General features: G+C 49.1%; 1 protein-coding gene across 1 annotated transcript in view; it reads left to right on the top strand.

Moving 5' to 3' along the window:
• The window catches only part of LOC100745168, a 270,561-nt gene that overhangs the window by 61,454 nt on the left and 190,445 nt on the right, over nucleotides 1-18,662 (top strand). Inside the window, exon 3 of the mRNA XM_024366882.2 lies at nucleotides 6,292-6,430. Within this exon, the coding sequence (XP_024222650.1) occupies nucleotides 6,292-6,430 (139 nt within the window). The remainder of the gene's footprint in view (nucleotides 1-6,291; nucleotides 6,431-18,662) is intronic.

Raw genomic sequence — 18,662 nt, 5'->3', positions numbered from 1 at the left:
CGAGCGCGGCGCATTGCGGATCGAAAGGAGGACACCGTGATAAAACGAAGCAGTTTCCGTTTTATTATCGCGCTATGGCGCGACCGAGCCGCTTGCATCCGGTTTCAAGTTGGTCCGCAGCGGACCGGCGGATCGCGTTTTCCAGCGCGTCTTCGGTTTTCTCGCGCTACTTGCTTTTCGACTTAACGGAGCACACGGTTCTCGGGGCAGAAGGTTCTCTTCGATCGGGGATAGACGTCGGACTCGTTGTCGAGTTTTACTGCCCGTGGCCGGTAAAATCCTTCGTACGAGATCATCCCTGTTCGGACAGGATATATGGAGCACAACGAGCTTGGAAGGGATGCAGGGAAAAGGGTGGGTGTCGCTGGAAACCGTTTACGGGAAAAATGTCTTGGCCGTTTGGTAAAAAAAATTTCAACGAAGCCAGTGATGAGACTGCAGGCGGAAGAGAAATACAACGCAGTAGGGAATGGCGGGACGAGATAAAAAGAGAATGGGGTATCCTGGACGATTATCGTTATCATCGATGGGCAACGGTGCTACCAACCACAGTGGCTCGAGTACCTACTTACAGGCGCGAGAGCACGATACTCGGATATTACAGATATTTCTCCGATACGGGGGTGCGCGACGTGTGGCAGACGGATGGAAAAGGAAGAAAAAGAAGAGAAGGGAAACGATAGAGCGAGCGAAGAATAAGGACGGAAGAGTGGAAAGGGCGGAGAAAGTCGGGTTAAGAAAGAAGAGACGTCGCTGCATAAGCCCGGGGGCTGCTGGCGTGCCGATACGATCTGATAGTCTATTTATCATTCGCCGCGCTTACCTTCCTCTCCGCCCTTCGTTTAGTTTTCACGGAGTCTTTACCTGACGGTTTTTACCTCCTAGCCGCGTAACCACCGCGTACCTCTCGGCAATCGCGTCGACGCGACGTGACGCGCGAAGAGAAAAGACCCAGGAAGAAGATGGCGTTTCCTCGATGCGAAATTATGCGAGTCGACGATGTATCGTGTACACGAGGGCAACAAATACCGTAACACTATTGCTGCGATATCAAGGATTGGATATTCCGTTGTTCATCGAACGACAGGATACCCTGGTCCCTCGTATACGCGAAATGTTAGCGTGTTCGACTCGGAGGGATACCAATGCCGAGTTATTTCTATCGTGACTTACGTCGGTTCTTACTGGTTCGTGCGATGAATACGCCACTGATACGAGACAGAAGGACGGGGAGGCAAAGAGAAGGATATATGTTTGACGACTGGACCCGATTGTATCGTATAGGCGAGCACGGTTAGTCCAATGGCAGATCGATATCGCGACTCTTAACGGATTTACGACCCGTCTTATCTCACAAAGGTACCGACGACCACGCACCGCGAGACCACTCGGATGTTATCGCTTAACGATTTTGTTCTGGACTTTACCTGGGTTCAATGCCAACGATTGTCCGACGGCTATGAGGAACCCGCGCACGACCAATCGCTCGAGACGATATCGTTTAGATATTCGATCGACAGCGTCTGGATCCGACCTCTTTTCTCCCTTCACGACTCGCGAAGGTAGCGTGATCGTGTCCAGACTCACGTTGCAAGTGTATAACAGCGCAGAGAATATCGATACTCCGTTATCCCGGAAGAATTAGAACGTATAGAGAACGTCGGTTCGACCAAATAGCTTGCGAATTGCTAGTTTTTCTAGGAAGCAGTATCGAAACCTTCGAGTTGGAATACCAACGAATCCAGCGGCGCGTCGCTCAACGAGATCCTTTTCGCAGAACTTGAGAAAACTCGACGCGTCGATTGAATTTCAATTGCTCAAACAGTCTGTCGAGTAACGCTCGAGTTTCCGCGGCAAATTGAGTTTGTTACATGGATACACGCGGGGTCGGAGAAATTTTTCGAAACTGCTGCGAGGAAGTAGGAACGGAACGGTCGAGACGCTCCGCGGAAGTCGAACCTAACCCGATGGATGAAAGTCGTCTCGTTAGCCGGTAATAGCCGACATCGGGAACGTGCGAACGAGCTCCGAGGCGGAGTCGCGAGATCTCAAGGATCAGCCTGGCGTTCGTGCACGATATCGTTTGAACCGACTTCCGTGGCGCGCTCCACTCACGACCGAGAGGGTTCTTCGATGCGGATCTCGCGGCTCGAAACCGCGCATTACAAAGCATTACGCGGCGCGTACTAACGCGCGGTGCCTCGCGTAATCACCGGATCGTTTACGCGAATGCGCCGGCAGGCCCGATTAATACGCTCACCGCGAGCGGGCTGAAGCTACTAGCGAGAAGCTGGTTTCCCGATAGACGAGGCTAGAAACGTTGTTGCGCCGAATGGGCCTCGCCGATTTACATATCGCACATGTCGGGTACTTGTCTCGAAGCATTTGCGTCCATGGGCTCGAATTATCACGAAAACCTGCGGTGCTTGGCTGCTAGTCGGCCGTGAAACGCATCGGCGGGGAGACGCCACGATAACACGCACGCATGCACGCACGCATGCACGCACGCATGCACACACGCTGCCATGTTCGTACACGCATACCTATATCGAACGGTTATCGTGGAATTCGTTCTCTGTTCTCTGCCTTTCTGATTCCTCGTAAACGGAGAGCGAACTCTCTCGAGATTTTGCGGATACCTTCGACCAAGGGAAGAAGTCGATAGGCAGAATTGGCGTTTCAGTTGCAAACGTATTTTTTCTACCAGTTGGACGTCGTCTCTAAGTAACAACGTTCGATCGGACGCGACGATCGGCTGTATCGAGTTAGCGCACGTACAGATGAAACTTGGTAATGAAACGAATCGGTTCTAGTATAATTTCCTCGTAAAGAACACGCGATATCGGGTTCGGAATAGTAATGAAGCTTGCACGGTAGCCGCGCGTTAGCGTGACGCGGAGATTGCGCGTGGCTCGCGACTCGGCCGAAGGGAAATAGACTTTTCACCGTGAACGTTCGTCTACGGGGCCATTAGCAGGCGAGCCGATCGTACGTTATAAACGTAACTCTCGACTCCGATGCTCGTCGCCTCCTTTGGAAACAACCGGTTAACTGTATACGTTTCTGAAGTCTGAATCGGAGGATCGGAGAGCGGTCGATTTTATTCCCACTAAATACACGGATTTACGTTTCGCACCAGGGCCGTTTTAATGGAAGTCGGCGTTTTATCGGCCATGAAAATCGACTCGCTCCTTGCTAAGAAGATTATTTATGCCCCTCGATTTTCGATGTTCCTCGAGAAAAGTCCCAAAAACGCGCGTCGCGTATTCATCGGTTGCGAATGTTTTTTGACACGATGCTTCATACGGAAATTGTAAATCGATGGTGAAACGGTAAACTACTCTGTCCAAAAAGCGGTTGTTTTACCGAAACACGGGATCGTTATTCTTCGATTCTTTCCGAAACATCGATCAGCGTTTATTGATTTCTCGGGTATCGAAATCGCCGTAAAACCGTGCACGGCGCTGCACTCACCTGCTGCGTTAGTGGCTGCCTGTTGCCTTAACGACGTTACGCGGACAGGTAGTGAACGAGAGTATCCGTTAAACTATCGAGTTTATCGTGCAGAAGATCGTAAAATCTGGCAGGAGAATCCTCGCGGGCTCCCGATTCTACTGCGCTCTCCGACAGGATGAATTATGGCCAAGGCCGAAATTTGCCGAGGCTCCCTTTTTATCATTATTCTTCCTGGCCGGAAATAAAACGATAGCCGGTGTGCTCGACTTTTATCGATGCTAGCTTTCGCCTGGTTTTCTCGGCTAGAAAGCCTCTTCCGCTCGATGGTTTGTTATTTCGAGCGGGCGTCTCGAAAACGAGACGAAATTTTTCGTCCAGAAACGCGTGAATTTCCGTGAGAAAGTCCGCCGTCAGACACGTAGTAGGACACACCTGTGGTAACCGTGGACAACGAAAACGTACGATTGGTCGAGATTTACCGCTGGTCGTGGGTTTGTAAACCCTGCGAAGACCCGTGTAGCCCGAGAGATTATCCGAAAGAGTGGTGGTCCGTTGCACGATCTATTCTCGACCAGAGTTCGTTGTCACACAGTCGCGTACACCTTTCGCGGCCCTCTTTCTTCGCTCGCATATGGCTACTCTTTCTTGTCGTACTGTTAACTCCCACACGGATCTCGCTTGAAAGGGTGAAACAGAGAAGAGCGAGCCCTTGTCGTGCTATGGTACATCTTGAATAGGTAAAGTCATTCGCGCAGGAAGCAGCGTGCATTTACAGGAAGATAATTAGCACAAGTGCATTGAGTGCCATTGAGCACGAAAAGCAGAAGCTGGGGAACGACAAAGAACGAGTTCGTGGGCTGTCGGAGAACGGTGTGTACAACCTGCTGAAACATCGCGATCAAAGCGCGACGATGTTGTTGTTCGAGTTGCTGTCGCGGAAAGCTGGGCTTCGCGTGAATTGTCAGCCCCGTCGCCAGTTATTTATATACCCGTTTCGAGGTTTCGTTAAAGGGTCCATCGGTCTGGGAATTCGCACGCTTGAGGAGGGTCGAAGGCGCGAAACGTTTCTGATATCAGGAAACTGGCGTTTAACTCTCGTAGAATAGTCGACGATATGGTGGCTCGAAGACGGTTGGGCGTCGATCCGTGGAAGGGTCGATAATTTCGTCGGTTTCTAGGCATCTCGAGCGTAATTTAACGCAAGGCCTAGAGCGGCAGCTGTGCCTCGACGGTGGCGGACACGGGACCGCAGAGTCACGATAAACTCTCGTAATTCACTTACGCGATATCCTGCCAGCGTATAAAGCCGTCGGTAAAGCGCGGGCACGCCGGGTAAATTCCGTATTGAATGCGAATACCCTTTTCGTAACATTCGTATACGCGTGTATACGATTATTCATACCTGACCATTGTACGTGCTCAACGCAGGATCTATCGTGCGTCGTAATATTCATCGGGACGGACAACAGATGGAAATTTTGATACACCGCGCGTAGCCAGCCGGCGGAGTAATGGGTTCCATGTGCGTGTAATTCCTTTCAGCGAGAGAAAAAAACCGTGGAAAAAAGTCGTCAAGCTTCTAGCTTACTAATAGCGTATTAGGAGACGCGATGCTTGTTCTGCCTTGAAGAGGAGTTAATCAAATTCAATTTGTTTTTTTTTTTATCATGTTGGTTTATTTGTTGAAAACTTAAGTTTCTTTATTCGCGATATATAGTCTTGGAAAATGGTAGTTACTTATCGCGTATAAAATCTTAGAGGATTAGAGATAGGTGACACGGTCGATCGAGATTCCGGATGAAGCCAATCAAGGTATCGCGAACGATAACCATGCGGAACGTAATGATCTGGCGGTGGCACGATCCGTATTGTTGTCGGTCTCCTAATTGCGAACTGTTTCAGCGTGCAATAGGCGCGACGTGCAATCTGGCAGCGACGATGGTCGGTGACGGTGGTGATGGTGTGGCGGTCGCACAATAGATTCGGTTTGATGCATTGCCGGAGCGCAGGAGACCGTTAATTTCGTGCCCTCCTGGCCCACAAGCGCGGTATCGCGCGCCGATTGCTGTTCTCCGTCAAACGTCGTTCGCGTTAATAACTCATCGAAGTAAATAATAGTGTTTGCCAAGATAGGCCAGAGAATCCCACTAACCCGTAGTTTGTCACCGCCGAGATTCCAAAGCATCGATCGGTTCCTCTCGTTAATACGCGCCCCGTTTATGTCGTTAATACGACCAGTCGCGTCCATCTATTGTAAACGGACCATATCGATCGCGTGCATGTAATCGCGGGGAATGATCGACGAGACCCGAGCTACGCGCTAAAGGGTTTCGAAAAGAATGTAACGTGGATGAAATAGACAGCGTATATTTGAGGTAGACCCTGGTGGTTTGTGGAAAACCGAATGCTCGTCTACGGAGTTGGTTAAACTTGCGACGACTCGAAGGAGAGACGAGCGTGACAAAGCAAGGGTTAGAATTGCATTTTGGAACGTGATTCCCAGCTCGGTGATGCGAAACTTGGATGACGCGAGACTGTACGGTGTCGTGAAATATTTGCTTTCGAGGAAAACGATCGTACCACGTAATAGAGGGTCTCTTTACACGGCTAAGACCGGTTTAATAATAGGTTTAATTACGAGCGTGATTCACGTGCCAGCTTGTCTAATATTTATGTTAATGTACTCCGCTGCTTCGCCGGTGGGTCCGTCTCGTCTGAGAAACGTTCCGATCGCTGTCATCGAGCGTAATCACGCCCACGGCCCGCTTATGCGGCCAACACGGTTCCCAGAAACGTTGGACGATGCTCATGTTCGTTCTCTCGCGTTTGTTCCAGAAACAATGCCAACGTCGACGCCCCGGCTCCGGTGCCAGCTCAAAGGAAAGAGCCCCACGAAAACATCGCCCGGATAGCAAAGCGCTATCTCGACGATAACATGCAGCAGGCGTGGATCAATCCTCGTCTAATATCGATGGTGAGTGAATATAAATGCAATAATTATACGCCACGTTAGACGATGATACCGGTATCTAACGTTCTCACGTTCCTGTCCTAGTAAATCCATTATCCCTGGTAGACACGCGTTCAGCTGTAATTTCAACCGGACAACAAATTAGTTTGTCCACGAGAAACCTGAAACGTCGACAAGTTTTTGCGACAATTTCGCTCCGCGGAAACTGCCGAACGAGTATAGTAATTAAACTGCGAAGCTCTAGCGGTACTCCGAAGGGAAACTCGATTTTTTTTCAAGTCCTATCCTTCGTTTTCGTCTTGCTCTTTTTTCCTTTTCCGTCTCTTTCGCAACTTTCACAAATTTCGTTGAAATTTCCTGAAACCAAGAGAGACCTGCTCTGTCGCGCGTCTATACCGACGTTTCGTTTATTAATCCAGACAGTCGGCTCGCGCCGCAAATTCTCTATCTCTACAACGCAATTTACGTGCCTCAAAGCGTTTAAACGGTCGCACGGATAGGTAGTTAGAAATAACGAGTAGTAGGCGTTCGCAATATCGCGGGAATAAAACTTGTCCAGAGTCGGTAGAGTCGGTCGAGCGAGCAACGATGCTTCTCATTTAAAGTCCACCGACTAGTCCGGTCGACTCGGCATTCGAACTGGCCCCCAAGATTAAGATACGCATACACTTGCTCAAGATTCGTTGTCAAAGACGTGTAATCGCGTGCACCTTGTAACGCGTTCTTCTCTCGTTATTTTCTACCCACGTTCTTTCGTATCGAGCAACTCGTTTCACGACTCGATCTCCAGGGAAGCATCGAAAGTGGAAAATTCGATAGGAAATTTACGTTTCGAGGCAACTATCGGCCATTTACGGACGCGTTAGAATTTTCATCGGACCGGTTCGCAAACGGTTATTGAAATTCCGCTTCGCCCGTTCCACTTTGTACGCGATATATTCGGATGACGGGACGCACTGCGTTGCAGAGTCGTGTTGCTATATCGGCGTCCACGGGAGATTGGCATTCACGCGGTAGACTCGGCTGCAGACAAGTAGAACGAGTGGACGAGTCATTAAGCGAGCCAATAACAAACTCGTGATCCACATAACCCTTCGTTATGTCCGCGGCCGTTATTAGCCCATGCTAGCCGGCAATCATCGCTGTGCCAGGTACGACGAGTCGTTTCGTAACGCCGGGGTCCAGCGCGAAGTCGTAATTTTCTTTTCTTTCCTGCTCCTGCTCCGGACCTTCTTCCCCGCCCTTTTCTCTTGTTCTCCACCTTCTTTTCCTTGTTCGACCGTGGACTCCTCCTTGCCACGACCTTACGTAACATCTTCGACGTGTTTCCCTGTGCTTGGCCGAGTCGATAATTCGACCTGCCAGCTCGCACACCTGCGTGCACCGTGCCAGTGGCGTAATCAGTCGTATTCGTTTAGCCCTGTTCGTCTATTCCAGGATACTCTACTCGCGTTCGTAACTTCGTTCGAAGCTAGTCTTAAATTCGTTTTGTTTCGTCCGTCGACGATCCCGATAGCTGATAAAGCTCGCAGAACCTCTGTGTAATTATTCGTTGATCTGCCTGTCGGTCTGACGATACGATTAAAGAGACAGAGAAAAATCGCGCATAAATTCGACAACGAAATAGCCTGGCATCGCGGCTGTTCGCGAAGCAACGTCTACCCCGGGGTTACGAACAAAGTTACGAGTCACGGGAAATGACACGTCTCAGCGGACGACGTGCCAGGCGGTGATGAGCGGCGACAGGCGACGAGCTACGCACGAAATAACGTACATTACCGTTTGCCATCGTATCTGATCGCCAGACGCGTATTTGTCAAATCGGTTAAAACGCGGCAATCCACGTACGCAGCAGAACGAGGCCGCCTCGCGGTTACGCTACTGTCGTCACACTTGTGTACGCGCGCGTGTTCACCAGTCCCGACAGGATTTACGATCGTTCCACGTTACTTATTGCTGCCAGCTTTATTAGCATAATCGGCCGCTCGGAGGATAGATTACCCCGTGAAACCGGATCATCGTTCGATCGGCAATTCGATCTTCCGCAGCAACGGCTGTAGCTTTCCGCGCTGCTCGACAGCACGAGTTTTGAAGCGTACATGCCGGTAGTCTACTTCCGTTAGCATCCAACGATGCCATTTGTTCGGTAGCTTCCACGATGAAACCAGATCTTAAATTAAAGCTTCGACTGGCGGCACCGATTGATGGCGCGACACGAGTGCACGCAGTGATTCGTTAGTATGCAGTTTATTAAGAAATATTCAAATCAAATGCAAAACTATCGTAGAACACCTGTCGACAACCAGGTGCCTGCAACCAGGTTTAAACATCGATCACCGTGATCTATCGAAGAATGGGTAAAAAGACATTTTTTCAGGAATAGTTTTTTAATCTATATAGCACTTACGGCTTTGATTTTTATGAACTATCGAGCTTAATTTACTCCGTCCTCTGATCTGTTACTTGGTCGAGTGCTCGGTGCCAACTCAGCGTCTACTTCGTGGTCAGCCGTAGTGGTCACCGGTGGTCACTTGCTCCAAAATTGTTCTCGTCAACTACGCTACTACTTTACCGCGGACAGTGTCCAATTCGTGGTCGTGCAACGATCGCTGGTGGACGCTTTCTACAAAATCGCTCTTGATGATCGCTCGATTACCCTGTGTTTCTGCTGGTTCCGGTTCCAAATAATTTTCGAGCGCAGCCTCTTTACTTATCGGTATGAAAACGTGACACGATATGTGCGAATTATACACGATATCTATCGTGTATATAATTTGCCACTTCGTGGCGAGATAGATAGCGTATATAATTTATCGCGTTGCAACCGGTTCTGAATTCCCGGTGACTTTCTTCCGTGATCGATAGGCATCGTTTCCGAAAAAACGTTGCTACAAGGAGACAAATTCGATTATACAGAGTTTACCCGATAGATTAATATTCATACAAGATTGCGTCTTTCAATTTGCGCCGCGATTAGAATTATTGCGCGCGCGATGGCAACGAGGGCGTTAACGTACAAATAAATCACAAATCATGCGTTGTCGTCGTGCGAAGTTCCAACGCGATATATTTCGGGCGATTGATAGCGCGGCGAGGAAAGTTAATTAAGGAACGGACGAAACAAGATTCGTTCGTAGTCCCGTCAGCCATTTAATAATCTCGAAAATTCGCACGATTAGGAGAAGGCACAGGGAGCAAACGTGCACGTCGCTCCCTCCGTGTCTACGTTCGTCCACGTGTATCTATGAGGGCACACGTATACACAACGGAGCCGTCTATTCTGACGCGATTCCCCGAGTGCCCTGCACTCAGTTCCTCTAATAACAATAATAATAAGAAGGGATGGAGGCCCGTTTTAATCAGAGGGTCTGCCTGCCTGACGTGATTAACTCGAAGAGCTCTGGGAAGACGAGCAGAAACCGATGGAGAAGCGAAGAGGGATGAAAAAGGGGGAAAGATGCGGGGTGGCTGCTGTCATTTTCGGTGTTTATCATATCAGTGAGCCGAGAGGGGCTTGATTTCGTCGCCTTCGCGCAGCGAGATGGGGTTAAATCTTGGATTTCACGGCCGATTTGTACCCCCTTTCCAACATCCTCTTTCCTCCGTCCCTTTTTTTCCCGGCATTGCCATCGAGCGCTCACCACCGTCCGTGCCGATCTGCCCTTCGCCATTACTCAACCGTTCGAGCGTAGAAAATGCTCGGAGTGCCCCTCTTTTATTTTCGCCGTGGCCGTTTTCCAGTCGACAGGAGATAGTACAAGTATTACGTAATGTTAATGTACAGCCGTTGACTTTATCGGGACGGTCATAAATCGAGCTCGTGCGACGACAACGAGCAATAAGAGAAAAAGCAGATAATTAAGTCTTGTCCGACCGGTGAATTATTTGCTCGGTAATCGAGTGGCGCGTCTACGCGTTCTACGCGTATCCCGATTTTCTCACGATATCTTTCGAAGACGATAGGAGACGGAGTTACGACACGCGGTACCTACGTAAGATACACGCGAGAACGTTATAAGCCCGGTCGCGTCTATTGTTCGCGATTTTATCGTGGACAATTTAAAAACGAAGACCCACGGATGAATAATGCTATTATGTGTGCTATTGAAAACGAGCAGAGAGAACCTCTTGAACGCGGTAGAGGAGGATTTTACTTGGAAGACATCGCTCTTCTTCCCGGAATTAAAGTCATGTCTATGGGGTTCCGACATTGAGAACGTCTCTGCTATTTCTCTTCCCGGTCCCGTCGTTGCCTTACGTCTCGCGCTTTACTTTGGACGTCTAATTAACAAGGTTTTCCTGAGGGTTTTCAAGACGTCTTGCTACCGACAAGTAACCGACGAAGCAGTAAATACCGTTGCGTGGCAATCGATTTGCATCGCGGTATCTCCTTCTCGCTCTCGCTTGTCTCTTATCGGGCATCCCTTTCGAGTCTCGCGCTATACTCGGTGAATTTTACGACGGAACACCTTTTCGATATTTCTCCGGGCGGTGATTCCATGCGGCCAGATCGGAGAACCCCGAGCTTCGATGGTGCGGAAGAAACTGGTTTCTTCCGAGTCGAAAGAATCCGCCGAGTCACCCCGTGCAGAAATTACACCGGGGTGCGATGACTTCTTGAGTAGTATCGCGCCTCGGTGTTCTCGCTATTTTCGTTGGAAGTCGCTCCGTAACCTTCGAGGTCGATGAATATTTCTCGCATTTCTTTCTTCCAAGTTTCCTAGCTTCCTTGTATCTTTGCCAGCCTCGATGATACATTCTCTTTACAAAGTTGTTCTGCTTTGATAAGAAACCCGTTTTCACCAACGGTGTAACGTCCTTGGAAGAACGATTACGAAGGGATTAAGGTACGTTGGCGTAGAAAATGGTACTCGGAAGTGGCGCGTATCGATCCTCGCAGCGCAAAGTTGAAGATTTCGCGAACGCAAAGCGTCGTAGACTCGTTGGGGACAGATAAGGGAAGAAGGATAGGAGGCTGGTTTAATATTCTGCTTTGTTCGCTTCATTAGCGCGGCACAAAAGTGGCTTAAAATAATTGAGTCTACGCCGAGTATAATAGCCATTCTGATATCCCATTGTCGGTTAGCTCGGACTCTTGATTCGTGGCGTTATCAATGCCTGCTTATTTCCTTCATTGTAATTGCGCGCACCCTTTGTTTTTGTTTAATTTTTCAACCCCTCCGATATCTTCCGACCACCTCGACGTTCCTCCTATACGTCCTCCACGCTCGTCCGCATCGTCTCCCGCTATTCACTCGCATTCCACTCCATTCGGCACCCCTCTGCCCGACCAAAAATTCTCATTTATTATCAAGCGGTTGCATGTTCGTACCGGGCGCAGCCGCCTCTACGCTTTTTCTCGCCAGTGTTTCTGCGAAGGATCGCCTGGCGACGGATCGGTCATTCGTCATGGAAAATTCCTTAATCGTTCGACTCGTTACACGCGACAGCCCCGTCAGCATTGAGAAAACTGCTTCGAATAGAGAAAAGAGAAAACAGCGATGTATTCTTTGCGAGTAAGCGGAAACTTTCGTCGTAATCGTTAACGACACGATGCAGGAGCTAAAGTCTGGAAAGGCTGAAGAAGAGTGTTGTCGGATACTTTGGACGAGGTATCAAAAAATTATCGATACGAAGGACGAAAAGAAAATAGGGAAGTTCGGCAGAACGAAAGAATTCCTTTTAATTAACATCCTAGACATTAGGTACGAATCAGCGACGAATACGCGACCGGTTACCGACAATACCTCGCCGCGACGTTGCGTGTTCCTCGAAGAAAAACTGTGGCTGGCCGGAAAAACGTGGAGTTCGAATCCCAAATTAAATAAAGCATTCATAAATTCTCGACAAGGGGCAGCTGGCCTGAAGGCAGCGACGGCGTATGCAGGTTTTACGTTTTTCTTGCCCGAGAAGAAAGTACAGCCGGCTGCGTTTTAATTCCGTTGTTCAATCCCCTCGTCCCTTCTTCTGTTTTTCCTGGCCCCTCTTCTTCACCCGCCGAACGCGATTCCCTTTTTCTTCCGATATTTCTTTTTTTTCTTCTACGCCTAATATTCTTATCCAGTAGCGCTCTTGGTACCGCGGTTCGCATTTCTCGCGCTCCTTCCGGTAATATCCGGCTACTTTCCCTCCATAAACCTTTAAGTTTATGGTAAATTGGCCGGGGGATTCTCATACCTTTTTCCAGCGATGTTTCTCTTTTTTTCTTTTCCCTCTTTCCACGGTGTCTTCCTTCTTCGAAGCCGTGTTCCCTGTTCCTCAGCGTGCATTGTTTCTCAGCCGCGTTTTCCGTGCGATATCCGCGGCCAAAGACGCGGAGCACACCGTTCTGCTTCTTTTCCCTCGGCGTTTCCAAGCGCCCCTTTCAAACGGCGGTGACAATGCCTCGCTTTGACGACGACACGCTAGCGTGCCGTATCGTCGCGTGGTGTCTCGTTAGATATTCTCGCTGAAAAACTCGCCGGAAGGCTGGAATTCTCTCGGTTTTCATCAGACTGCCAGGGAAAATTCAAGACGCTCGAGTGAAAAATTATCTTGGCCCGTCTGAAAAATGATTGACCGGTCTCCGGATCCGTTTAGTCGGATCGCCGCCCCCCGTAAATCCGTGCTCGAGCGTTCCAGACCCATGTCAGCGCGTTGTTTTGATGGGTGTACGGCTGGAGCAGCGAGTTTTCGAGTAATTAATAACGAGAAGTCGTGTACACGGTTTTCGGGTAGCAACTTAAGCCCCAGCGTGTTTCACGACGTCGAAGAACGCGAGGGTGCAAATGAAACTTGCGAAGTCTGCGTCGAGTGTCTCGAATGCCGCGCGGATTCTCCTTAATATAGAAGCATCGTTTCGCGCAGCTCGCTTCATCGCGCTGAATTCGACCTTTCTACTCTATTTCAGCGAAAGAATTTCCTCGTCGTTTGCCAAGAATATGCAACCGGGCAAATGAACAGCGGAGGGATGCCTTTCGATTTTCCGATCGTGAAACAAATTGTATCCTAACGCTATCGTTTATCCATGTGAAACGTCTTCCAGAGACACAAATCCTTTCCAAATGCTATTAGACGACTTTAAACGCCCTCGCGAGCCTCGTACTTGGTCGACGATTCTCTGAAGATCGTGTTGGAGAAAAGGCTATTCACGATAAGTCAGTTCCAAGAATCAATCGAGGTAGGAATAGGCTGCCTGGCAGAAGTCATAAATGCAGTGGCGTCATAATTTTATGGATAGCGCTTGGCGTGTACGTTAGACTGTCGCAGTGTATATGTTCTCGTGAGTGTAAGTCGGCGAGTATAAGGGGTAATATCGTGGAACGAGGGATACCTTCCGCAAATCCTTCTGATCCCCCTTCAATGCACGGTCTGACGTCTTAAGGTTATGATACCTTCTCGGGGACCGGGACGATACCACCCCCGGTTTAATATTTATAAACCAGATATATCGTCGCGTACCTGCCCGCTTCTCGCGCAGCAAACGTTCTATTCCCGGTTGAAACGAGGGAAATCGGCTACGGACGAAAACCAGGACGTTTTCCGGGCAATCTGCAATTTTACGCGATTGTCTTCAACGTTATTCCTAATTATCGAAACGGCCTTGTTCGATCGTCGAATCAATCGATTTTTCTTCAGCCTCGGGAATTAAGGCCGCCGTCTATTCTTTGCGACACGGACGCGTGCAGACGTACGGAACCGTTGGACGGTGTTGCTGCGATCTCGAGCGAACGAACTTCCGCTCGTGCCGTGGCGTGATTCCCGCGACGTGGATGTCGAAGGTGACGGCGCCGGCAACGCCCTAAAAAGACTCGGGTCATTTGGCAAAGTGCTACTTTGTGTCACATAAAAAAAGCGACGTCGTCCCTCAACAACGCCGGTTATTTCGTAGTCAGCGTTTTTCGTCGTTCGAATTTTTCTCGCCCCCTTTCGCAGCTACCCCTCTGCGGAAAGCGAACCACCGAACCGCGTCGTTTCGTTTCGTCGCCACGCGTAGCGAGGGCGCGGTCTTTCTACGCGGTTCTTCGATCCGAATAGACGGGACTGGATGAAAATGGTGCGAATTTGGGGCGTACCATTCGCGCAATTAGCTTCAAAAGAGAGGAGATGCGGTTCGAAAGCTGCGGACAGCTCGATCGACGAAAACAATCTGGCCGAGGGCAACGGAAAACTCGGATTTCGCGGCCTCGGTGTACCGAACCGTGCACGGACGATCTCCTTTTCTTCGTGGAAATTGTTGTTGGGAAACGATAGCAAAGAGGAAGAAGGAGGACGCTGGCCGTTCGTACACGCTCGAAATATCCTCGGTATCGTTCGTTCGCGCCCGGGTAACGTTGGAAATGGCAATAAAAGATAAGAAGACGGTTACCGTCGAACGAACGTTGCAATGGATCGCGAAAGATTAACTTTCACGTCGGCGATTTGCATAGCGGATGCCTAGCACGCCGTAGATACGTATCTATTTTCCGAGCTATGCGTTCTACCTTACGTAAACGTAAACGGCGGCAGCCGTGGTCAGGTGTGTACCGGTGAAATCGACGATAAAAACGTTCTACCATCTACCTACCTTCTATCGCCTCGTAGATACGAGCGGGGATAGGATCGAACGAGAAATAACTTTGGCGAAATTCTGCAGGCAATTCGAACGGCATTATTGTTACCAGATTGTAATTACACGGCGAAAGGGGATGAAGGTGAATTTGTTATCTCCCCTTGATCCCTTTGGCCATTCGTTGGTTCATCCTGTGTCCCCGAAACGCTGAAAACTACGGCGAAAGTTTTCAGAAGTCTTTCGACGAGAATCTGCCAGTTGAAGGGAGCGAGGGAGTGGATAAAAAAAAAATTGGGTAACAGCTTAATCGTTTCGGAAATGCATAGTGCGTAGTCCGGGCAATAAGTTATCCGTGGCAAGAGAAAAGATCGTCGGCGCTCGAGGAAGGGATGGAAGCGAGGCGAGTATGTCGACGTGGTGAATCAGGGACAAGAGGTGGTGAGGGCTGGAGAGTGAGAGAAAGAGAGAGAGAGAGAGAAAGTGAGAGAGGGGGAGAGAGGGAGAGAGGGAACGGAGCAAGGAAGCAGAACGTCGAGCGTCGTTAATTTATGGACTTATTTTTCCCGGCGTGCGGTCGCAATTAATCCTGCGCTTTAATTGCTTCGTAACGCGCCCTACGAAAGAATCTTTCGATTTGATTAATCGGATTCGACGAATGTCGCCGCCCGGCCCCGACAAACGGGACGAATCGTTATGTACCGGAAAGGAGGAACCTTCTTTGGTTTTTGTATTTTTCGTACATTTGTCGCGACCAACCGTGATTTCGTTCGCGTAGTCTGCGACCTCGAATCGGCGCCACGTTTCGTAACGATTAAACAACGTGGTAAGAATCGGCGGAAAAATTAGAATGCCGTTGAGCCGTTCACGTTCGCCATATTCGGGAAAAATATTGTATATCGTGACGTCTACGTTCGATAAAAAGAAAAGTGGAAATGGTGAATCCGCTGACGGAGGGTGGACGGCGCGACCTTTTGAGAAAAAATAATCGAAATATTTAGAGGGACGATAGAGAGCGGCCTATAAAATTCCATCAAATTCCGGACCTCCACGAAAACCGAGTGTAAATTAATCCATGGACGTTTGGACGTCCGCAGGCATCCTGCTGGACGTATCGGACATTTAAATCGTTGAAATACCAAACCAGAGACAATGGACTCGGTTTTACGGCGCGCGTAGGAATACCTGGATAGTATAAAAAATTAAAGGCCGTTGGATTTTATAGTTTTATTGGGAAAATGCGTTCTGTGGATAGCGCGCGAGAGCTTTCCTTTCTCCCGCCTCGGACCGAAAATAATTACTTTCTGTCCTATTCGTTTGGGAAACCGTGCACTCGCGCCAACTACCCTCTCCCCCCTCTTTCCACTCTTTTGTTTTTGTTTCGGGGAAATTTGCAAAAATTCGCGAGATCCCGCGCGCGACCATGCGTCGAGTAAATCGAGAGAGTTATATAGAGTCGCTGGTTTCACGCACCGATGAACAAATCAAATCGACGAGCGGCCTGCCATGGAACCGAAAAGTTACATCGTTTGTTTCTCGGTTTCCGATATATGGTTTTAATCTAAACCCGATCGAAAACGGAGAATTCGTCATGGTTCGCTGGCCGTCGACACGTTTTCCCAGGTGCACACGCGTTACGTGGCTTTTTCCATATATTGTCTCCTCTTCCGGCCTGGCTGAGCGTTTGACACCTGCTACCATGAATTCTTATCCTCTGAAGCGTAAACGACGCGATGCGACGTGATTTAGTTTACGCGATGAAACTTTATCTGCTACATCGTTGAAATCCTATAGAGCAAGCGTCTCTTATTAATTAACTCGCGACAAAGTTAGTGGCGCCTGGAATACCGACGGTCCGCATCTCCTTCGGAAATGAGAAATTTGTCCGGAGGTTGTCCCTCTGACCTTTATCTGACTCGAGGCCGGTCGTTTCCACTGCAATGTAACATTCTCCCGGTAGAAATAACAACCTCCTGATGCACTTAACGATCTCGGCACGGTATCGTTCGCCGTTTCACGGTCATTTCTCTTCGACCCCGAAATTAGTGGGGTGGAAAGATACGCGATTCTCGGATATTCCTGGTAAGTAGTGGGCAATAGCCTAAATACTCGTACGCTTGTGAAACGAAAGTAACGCGAGATCCAACGGAGCCGAGGGAAAGAGACGGGATTTACGGCCACTTTATTTCTCGTCAGACGGTGGAAAAGAAAGCACGGGGAAAGATAGGAAAAGAGGAGGAGAAGATCGCGCGGCGAGTCGTCCGCGTTGTCGAAAAATTTATCATTTAATTTATTGGTCTCGCGGCTGTACAGTTTACTTTAGCCGTCTCGAGAGGGCAACGCGAGGAATATTTGATCGGTGAGAGAGTGCCCATGGGCGCCCGAAAGCCTGTCATCTCTGTTTCGTGTTGGTAGAACGAAGGAGAAAAACCGATACGCGAACACGCAGCCCCGATTCGATTGAATTTTCTGAACGATTTATCGCGTTGCCTACCTGAAAACGTAGTTCGGATTAATCGAGACATCTGAAAACTTGGCAAAATGTGTCAACGGTACGATACCAACAGTCCGTAATATCTTTTCTACTCTCATTTAGTTGATATTGCGCGCAAATAAAATTTATCGATAAATAAATTAAAAGCGAGCGCAGCGCAGATTTCGAACTCCAACTTTGACGTTTCGCCGACGTGCTACAAGAACTCTCGTTTCTTCTCCTTCTTATAAATCATATTTCTATTCGGTTGGTTAATCTGGGGACCCCATAGCCACGCTGCACACCACGCGGCTATGTTTTTATGCCATTTGCCGGGAACGTGAAATAATCGTCGTCGCCGCTATGGTCGTTGTCGTTATCGTCGATCAGCCGCAGAAATTTTCTCGTCGTTATTTTCGTACGAAACAAGGCGATATAATCGTAGCTGGTAATTCGCGTAAAATTCGATCGGCAGAATTTTCTCGGGTGCGAATGAAACACAGCGCGTGTACAGTTTCGTCCAGTTTGCTTTTATTAAGCCGGCCAGCTTGTTCGAAATTAAACGGTACGCATTAATAAGTAATTTAATGACGAACATGCGGCGCGTTAGTAATATTCCGAATGCCAGGATTAGCGTATCATATTGCGTATTCATCGTTGCAAGCACGTCCATTGATCGAGCCGGGATGACGAAATTTTTCTGGCCGCGCAACGAATCGTTGAACACCGCGCATTAATGAGCCCCGGCATGTTATATAATATAATGCGTTATTATAAAAGTGTTAATGGCCGTGGTGTGGCGGGATATTAAAGCCGGACCGGCGTATCGGAATTCGTTATAGGTTCGGGGGAACGCGCGCCGCTATCGACAAAACTTTCCCGTCACTCTTGGAATGGCCGACAGCGCGAGGCCTTCTCTCGGACACACGATATATTGTGGTTGGATCGACGTGAGCTCGTCGGATTTCCATGTTCAGGAATTCCGTAGGAATTCGTCGGCCGTCTCATTCGCCGTGATTTCGCCCGACAGCGTGTCCTTCTTCTTTTTTCGCGTGCCTTCGTTCGCCTTCTCTCCACCCCTTTTCTTTCACCTTGGCGATAAACAGACAACCTTCTTAAAGTCTAACGTAACGCCGTATCCGCGGCATTTTCTCTTCGTTTCCGTGTCTACCTTCGATCGCTTTGTATCGTGCATCGGAGACTCATCTGTCTGCCTATACGACGCGACCCCTGCC

This window comes from Bombus impatiens, unplaced genomic scaffold (assembly GCF_000188095.3).
Source record: "Bombus impatiens unplaced genomic scaffold, BIMP_2.2 scf_0248, whole genome shotgun sequence".
In the NCBI taxonomy this organism is placed as follows: domain Eukaryota; kingdom Metazoa; phylum Arthropoda; class Insecta; order Hymenoptera; family Apidae; genus Bombus; species Bombus impatiens.
This window is presented reverse-complemented; position numbering and strand designations above follow the sequence as displayed.